Source organism: Microtus ochrogaster, chromosome 10 (assembly GCF_000317375.1).
Source record: "Microtus ochrogaster isolate Prairie Vole_2 chromosome 10, MicOch1.0, whole genome shotgun sequence".
NCBI classification, from domain to species: domain Eukaryota; kingdom Metazoa; phylum Chordata; class Mammalia; order Rodentia; family Cricetidae; genus Microtus; species Microtus ochrogaster.
Genome location: NC_022016.1, coordinates 43,080,577 through 43,089,058, shown reverse-complemented (window position 1 = coordinate 43,089,058; position 8,482 = coordinate 43,080,577). Strand labels below are relative to the sequence as shown.

Here is an 8,482-nt window from a genome sequence, read left to right as displayed (position 1 = left end):
GCTAGGGCCAGCTACTCTTAAGTGCAAGATTAACAGGCAGTAAGGAGACATTTTTGGGGTGTCTGGGAGACTTGAGTGTCAAATACCTGAAACCAAACTGGTCTCCTCCCACAGAGCTCCACCACTGCCTCCACCACTGCAAACATGGCAGCTCCATTTCTCCCACCACACAGCCACCCTTCTCATCCCCTACACCCACATCGAATCTTCCAGCCAGCTTCCTGGGTCTCTCTTCAGAAGATGCCAAGGCAGCATTCCCCTAACCCCTCTTTCCACCTCAGTTTGTAACCGAGGCTGACCCGAACACCCTATCTTCTTGCCTCTGGCTCCCCAGGTGCATGAATCACAGGTGTGCACCACAGCACATAGCTTCCTCATCCCTCTTGGTTGGCAGCTACAATGGCCTCCAAAGTGGTCTTTCCTGTTCTTAACATAATCACCAGATTGTTCCTTTTACGTGAATCACACCACGCCTCTGTCTAAAATCTGCAAAGACCTACTCCTTCTACTTGAAATCAAACCACGGTCTACAAAAGGACAATGGACTCATGATATGGTCCCAGGTCCCATCTCCTTGTTCTTAGCTTGCTCCAGCCTAGACTAATCAAGGATGCTACAGTTTTGGGGTCTTGGCCCTGGCCCAGGCCCAATGGTGTCTCTATAGCTAACACCTTCATTGACTTCAAGTCCTTCTGAGAAGGTTTACATCAGCCCATATTAAAGCTGTGTTGTGTCCGTGTGTCGTCCCCCACCCCTCAAGGAATGCTGGATTCCTTGAATCCCACTCACTTTCTCTTTTTCCATAGCTTACTGTTTCCAGCACAGTGGTTCCAGGTGACTGCATCCAGGGTCCTGAGTATACTGAATGTTATGATCTGGGGCCTGGTCTGTCCCCTGGGTACCCTGTCCTTTTAAGAGACAAGCCCCGCTCACCCCCTGCAAGCAGGAACCACCTAGACCTTGGGCCCCTGTGGGACAGGCTGTGGGACCCCACACCGTATCTTAAAAAAGAATAACACTGGTTGAGTGACTCGCCCAGGCTCTCTTGGTGTTCCCTCCAGCCCATGGGCGGGCCGGCTGAGGACACATTCTCTGCCTGCTCCATCGCTGCAAACGGTAAGGTTCCCTTCCCAACTCAGCTTTCGCTCCCATTCACCTCTGGTTGCTTCCCATAGCTAAAAATGTGACCAGACCACTCAGAGTGATCCTCGTGCTGTTCAAATTTTTTTGTTTTTTTGTTTTCTCTTTTTGGGCCACTTAGAGTGGTCCTTTCACACTGTTCAAATTTTTTGTCTTTTTTTTTTTTCCTTTTCGGACCTCTCATAAGTGATCCTCACCACTGTAAGGACTGCTCGGAGCAGTCCTAGTCCCTGGTTCCTGAGCTTATGGGCCGGAAAATAGTTTGGCTTTATTATCAGCCCCTGCGCTAGGGTGGAGACATTCAGCTAGTTGCCCTTTCTAATAAGAGACTTGGATACTACATAGATAAAACTTTAAATCAATCAGGCAAAGCCAGCAAGATGGTTGAGTAATAAAGGCGCTTGCTATGTAACACTGCCAACTTGAGTTGAATCCTCAGGGTCCACATAAAGGTAGAAAGAGAGAATGACGGTTCAAAGTTGTCCTTTGACCTCCCTATGAGCACCACAGCACCAGCCTTCTCCCCTGCTGCCCAAATAAACAACAACAATAACAGTAATAATAATAAAAAGAGTCTGGCATAGTGGTGTATGCCTTTAGGAAATCAGAGATTGGAGACATGGCTTGATGGGTAAGAGTGTTGATGCTCTTGCAGAGGACCTGGGCTTGATTCCCAGCACCCACATGAAGGCTCACAATCTTCTGTAACTGAAGTTCCAGGGGTTCTGACACCCTCTTTTAGTCTCCTCAGGGACCAGGCATCCAAGCGGGGAACATAAATATGTTCAGGCAAAACATTCATACACATTTAAAAAATAAAAAGAGTGGCCAGGCTAGGTGGTGGCACACGCCTTTAATTCCAGCACTCGGGAGGCAGAGGCAGGTGGATCTCTGTGAGTTTGAGGCCAGCCTGGTCTACAAGAGCTAGCTCCAGGACAGGCTCCAAAGCTTCAGAGAAACCCTGTCTTAGAAAAATAAAAAAATAAATAAATAAAAAGAAAAGTAGCTTCTACATCTCCCTTTCCATAAACATCCTTCAAAAATCAATCATTTTGGACTTGGGAAAAGAAAGTACACCGATGGTTCCCTTTTTCCAGTAGCCCACCAAATTTAAGAATGGTGGGTGGGGAGATGGCTCTGGGGTTAAGGGCACTGGCTGCTCTTGCAGAGGACCTGGCTTCAGTTCCCAGTGTACACAGGGCAGCTCACAACAACCTCTGGCTCCAATTCCAGGAGATTTAACACCCTCTTCTGGTCTCCATGTTCACTGTGTGCATGTAATACACACACATACATGTGGGTGAACACTCATATATACAAAACACATAAGTCTTAAAAAGAAAAAAAGCATGACAAGCATCACCTCCTGTATAAATGTATCCTAATAAGGAAACGACTTACCCAGTCCTTCCAATTCTTGGACCACTTCTTTCCAGACCGGCTCGATATGGATACAGCTAAAGCACCAATCCGAGGTAATCTTAATGAGGTAGGGTTTCTTGAAGCTATCGGGAACCACTTCATTCACGTAGTGTGAAAAGTGCAACAAGTACTTCTCATCGATGGAGTCCCGCCGCTCCGAATTGAAAGGGAAGTGGAAAAACGACTCATCGAAATAAAAGTTCTCATGGAAGTGGCGGAAGCGATACTCGCGCTGCTGCTTCTGGTAGCCCTGGTTCTCACCAGCGTCACCATAGTGGTCGTAGTTCGTCCTCTTCTCCTCATTGGAGAGAATCTATAAGCAAGAAGATGACAAGGAGGCTAAAGGAGGAAGTGGTTTATCAAAGTACTTTCCTTTCTCTTCTCTTCTTTCAGGACTGAGGCCTGACTGAAGTCAGGCCTTGGGCACACTTGGCAAACCCTTTACGCTGAGCCACACCCCAGCCCCACGTGACTTCTCTATAAGCAGCCTGAAAGACAGAAGAAGTACATTTCTAATAAATGTATAACAGGGATGCTGGGTTCAACCTCCAGCAAGGAGGCACGGGAGGGAAGGAGAGAGGAGATTATGACCTTACCATCCCTAGAATCCATATGGCTGGAGAGCCAACTCATGCAAGCTTTCCTCTGGGCACTACATGAATGTTGTGACACATGTAAGCTCACAAAATACAAACCACACACACATAAAACCTCCGAATAGAAACATTAGAACCTCAAATTTCATTTGTTGAGCTCTCCACACTCATGCTGATATTAAGGCTGCCAATCTCAGTAAGTACTAGTAAAGAAGTAACAAATAAGACCCGACAATGACGTCACCAGGATCCATCACAGAATATTACCCTGGCTGTATCCTTGCAGTTAAAGTCATCTGGACCAAGGTATGGTATGCTTGACAACTAAAAGGTAACCAAAGAGCAGAGTCCAGGGCCTCATGCATGAACCGACTTCAGCTTTTTGCATTTACGCTTATCTAATGCCTGCCAGGACACAGGTGTGGAGGTCAGAGGGCAACTTGCAGGAGTCAGTTCTTTCTTTCCAGCACTGGGGTCCTGGGGATTGAACACAGGTCTTTGGGCTTGGTAGCAGGTATCCTTACCTACCGAGCCATTTTACCACTGACTTTGTTTTACTGAAACCTAACTTTGAAGACTCCAATCTGCTAATGTTTTAGGATGATGAGTCACTCACTATACAGCCTAAGCACTACTGGCTGGAGCACAGTACCCAACAAATCAGGTGGCCTGAGACTCACTGTTTACATGTATTCTAGGCCATGTTATTTAAGGTGACATGTTGGAGACTTACCAAAAATCATGTATTTTAAAGTTATTTGTAACCTTGTGTAACCAGGCAAACTGGTGTGTGACTCTGCAATCACAGCAGACATCTATCCTGAGTAATTGCACAATTCTAATTAAAGCTTTCAAAGTGGGTCAGGTTTTCCAGGGGCTGAAATGTTCAGGCACCTGCTTCAACATGGTGGTGGTGGGCGGGGGACAAAGCCACTTTCTCATGAGGAGACCGGATCAGGTGTGGGGAACGTGCCCACCTGTGTTCCTTTTGTTTCGCTCTGTGTATGTGTTTGCATTTCTGTTTGCATGTGTGTGCACACATGGGCCGAGGAAGGCCAAAGCTGATGCCCTTCTCTGCCTTACTCACTCAGACAGAGTCTCTCAACTGAACCCAGAGCTCTCAGCACAGGCGAGCCTAGCTGGCAAGCAGCCCTGGGGATCCTTTCTCAGCCTTCTGAGCACTGAAACTGCAGATGGCCTGCTAAGCCCATCAGGCCTTTGTGTGGGTTCTGCAGATGCAAACTTTGGACCTCCTGCTTACATGGTTGAGATGCTGAGTTATCTCCCCAGTCCCTCCACCCCATTTTTAGGCATTAATGGAGGCAATGGAGTGTCTGACACGGTACCTCATAGGCCTTGCTGATCTGAATGAACTTGTCCTCGGCACCAGGGTCTTTGTTTTTGTCAGGATGCCTGAAACGCAGATGGCAGAGAGTGAGAACTGTTCACACACGATCATTTTATCACCTTACATACACAGCTCATCACTAGCGAAGGAAGGTGGTTTGCTTAGCACTGCTTCCTAACGTAGAAACAATCAGCTGCTTCACATGAGCATAAAAAAAATGCAACTTTAACTCAGGCAATTTCCTCTTAAGATGCTCCAGCTGGGCACACTTTCAAAGCGCCAGAGAGCCCCGCAGCATGCTCCTGAGGAGACACATCTGCACCCTCATCTTCATCCCTCAGCACTGTGACAGCAGGGATCACAGGCCTGTTCGACCACACCCAGCCCCATTTATTCTTTGCTGTTGTTTTGAGACAGGGTCCCTCTATGTAGCCCTAGCAGTCCTGGAACTCTCTTGGTGGACCAAGCTGACCTCAAACTCACTGAGATCACCTGCTTCTGCTCCCCCATCCCCGTCAAGTACTGGAATTAAGGGCGTGAGCCACTAAGCCTGGACCCACTCACTCTTTATATAATCACATCCACTAGTTTTAAGAAATTTCTTCTAGAAAATATTCTGAGAAGAAAAACAACTCACAGGGAAGTGGAAAAGGCTGAGAACACATCAAAAGTACTGAATAAATCATCTACAATTCAACAAGCTTATTCGAGCAGGAATGTGATGCTTTATACCCCATATTCTTCTTTTTCCTTTCCTTTCCTTTCCTTTCCTTTCCTTTCCTTTCCTTCCTTTCCTTTCCTTTCCTTTCCTTCCTTCCTTTCTTTTTCTTATTTCGAAACAAGGGTTTTTCTGTGAAACAGTCCTGGCTGTCCTGGAACTCACTCTATAGATCAGGCTAGCCTCAAACTCACAGAGATCCACCTGTCTCTGCCTCCTGAGTGCTGGAATTAAAGGTGTGTGCTGCCAATGCCATCTCAAGTGACTGGAATTTGGATACCACTCTGCCCTTACCCACTGAATCCTTGCATAAATATTACTGAGGTTAAAAAGTCAATGCAAGGGGGCTGGAGAGATGGCTCAGTGGTTAAGAGCACTGCCTGCTCTTCCAAAGTTCAGTTCCCAGCAACCACATGGTGGCTCACAACCATCTGTAATGAGATCTGATGCCCTCTTCTGGCCTGCAGGCAGACACAATACTGTATATAATAAATAAATAAAACTTTAAAAAAAAAAAAGTCAATGCAAGGTAGGCACACCGGAAACAGCAGGACTTAAGGGGATGGGATGCTCAGACTCTGGTTCGAGGATGAGTGGACAGAGCTGTGTGAGCCTGCAAATGACTTGACATGAGGAGACTCAAGGAGCTATGAGGAGCTGTCCAGGACAGGAAGGGGAGGAGGGGCTTTGCATGAGGCCGAGGCAGTGTCGGAGGCAGCTGGACAGGACAGGTTAACTGAGACCCTCAGAAGGCAGTCTACACTGATAGAGAAGGCGGGGGACCTCGCAAAGTTGCAAGTACTTGGAGCAGGAAAGTTCAGCCTGAGGGGAGCACTGTCCACTGTTGAGTTCAGGGAGTGAGACAGACTCACGAGCTGCCTCACGCCAGGCAAACTTTCCGTTTCATAGTGAAGACTGCACATGGGCTCAAGCGACTGTCAGCATGACCTCTAAAGGAATAAAGTGACGATGGTAAGAAGTAATTTCAGCTAAGAATGAGGCATATTTGATGTGCCTTGGCTGAGCGAACCATGTTCCGCCAATCTGCTTCTCCTGGGGGCCTTGGTACTCTGCTAACACGGATGGCAAATAAAAGTACTCATGATAATACAATTCTTGGGTGAGAATATGGTTTTCCTGACAGAAAAAAGTAATTTTACATGGTTTCACCAAGCAAGTAACAATTTTTGTGAGGTCTAAGAAATACTTAGTAAAGCACCTGGCAAAATATAGTCGACTGCTAACCTCTTCCCTGCCTAGGATCCTTCTGGAAGTCAAATGGGGCCATAAGGGCACTTTTGGTGTTGCTATGAAACCATTTCCCTCTTCCTCAAGTTATTCTGGAGTGAAGTGGGGCCATGACGCCACTTTCAGTGTTTCTATGAAACCATCTAGAGGGGACACAGAATAAAGTGAGAAAACACTGCCAGGGCCCACACGGTGGAGAACAGGAGGACGGTACAAACACACAGGTAAAATACGATTTCAATGCACAGAGCCAGCACTGTTCATTTGTACGGCCACGAATTATTCCAGGAGACTCCAGCAGGAAGAAGGGACACAACACCTTTTACAGCACAAGGCATTCTTGCAGGACGTCCCACATCCTTAGGCCACCATTCTGTCCAGCCAAGGCTAGACATCCCATCCAGAGGCTGCTATTTCTGAAATAACCGCGGGTTGTCAATTTTGCTTTAAGTACAGCGAGGCATGGCCCTGAAATATTACTAAAAGCCAGTTTGGCAGAGAATTGCTGGAAAGAGGCCATGTATTAGTGGACAACGCGCTTTGCTCTCAGCATCCAATTCTAGAGTCCTCACGATATGAATATAGTCCCAAATACATGTTCAGAACATTATAAACGACCTTTGACCTTTACCACAACTAGTTTAAAATTAAGCTAAATCTGTTTAGTGAGGGAAAATGGTGCCAGCCAGAGCCAGGCCTGATTACAGACTCATCTGCTTCGGGAAGCTTTGTGGCTGCCCAACTGGACACTCCTTGCTGCCAAAGCTCTAATGTGCTCAACTTTACTCATGCACAGACGGGCAAGTGATCACAAAGTCAAAGGCAATACAGGCTTACCAACTCTGAGCTTTGACCTTTCCATTTGTCTATGGGGTTCAAACACCTCTTTCACAGGCTAATCAAATGGGGGCCATGAGACACAGAACCCGGAGGTGACCATGCAGTAGGTGCTCAGAAACACCATGCCTGTCACTCTCTCTGCAACTGCTTAGCATTTGTGACTCTTGGGCTGGGCTGAAGCTGTCCTCAGAGAGGTTTGCCCCAGAAAGTTTAACACTTATTGCTCCTCTGCTAATGATAATCCTGAAAACAACAGATAAAACTGATAGTTCTCATGAGTATACATAACACTCGAGAGGCAGGGGATCCCTGTGAGTTCAGGGCCAGCCTGGTCTACACAGCAAGTTCTAGGCCAGACAGGCTATATAGAAAGATCCCTGTCTCCCCACCCCACCCCCCAAAAAAATCTGATAGCTCTCTTTAAGATTTTTTTTTTTAAAGTAATTACACTTGGTTCTTGAATCTCCTCTTAAAATTGGAGGCCAAAGTACTTATTCTAAACTTTTCTATAGCTTAGAGATTTAGAGAACAGAACTGTATAATGTTTCCTGTAGCACTTATACCTATTAAGAACTGCTTTATGGGGCTGGAGGGATGGCTCAGTGGTTAAGCACTTGCTGCTCTCAGAGGCAGAGGACCTGGGTTCAGTTCCTGCACCCACATCAGCAACTCACAGCTCCAGGTACTTGGCAGCCTCTTCTGATATATACACAGAATTCAAAATAATATTTTTAAAAAAAGGAGAGACCTTGTCTCAGAAAAACCAAACCAAACCAACAAAATTACTATAAATATCACACGACAGGAAGGGCAGCACATGGCTGCTGATCACATCACTGTCAGTTCCTTCCCTTTCCTGATTCATTTGCTCTAGTGGACTTGAACTCAGAGTGGGTAAGGCTCCTGCCTCTGCCTCCCAAGTGCTGGGATCTTAAGTGTAGGGTACCATGTCCAGTTTGATTACTTTTTTTTTCTCAAGAGGAAGGAAGGGTTTATTTCACTTCTTCCACAGAACTCAGCACAGGAACTCAAGCAGGGCGGGAACATGGAGGCAAGAGTTGATGCAGAGGCCATCTAGAAGTGCTGTTTAGTGGCTTGCTCATTCTGCTTCTAACAGAACCCAGAACTATCAGCTCAGCTCAAGGGTTGCCCCAACTACTTTTTTTTTTT

At 46.6% G+C, this 8,482-nt stretch overlaps 1 protein-coding gene across 1 annotated transcript in view; it reads right to left on the bottom strand.

Moving 5' to 3' along the window:
* Positions 1-8,482, bottom strand: part of Dnajc16 (DnaJ heat shock protein family (Hsp40) member C16) — a 31,900-nt gene that overhangs the window by 20,916 nt on the left and 2,502 nt on the right. The window contains exons 3-4 of the mRNA XM_026782091.1: positions 4,505-4,571; positions 2,542-2,875 (exon numbers count right to left, since the gene is read on the bottom strand). Coding sequence (XP_026637892.1) covers positions 2,542-2,875; positions 4,505-4,571 — 401 coding nt within the window. The remainder of the gene's footprint in view (positions 1-2,541; positions 2,876-4,504; positions 4,572-8,482) is intronic.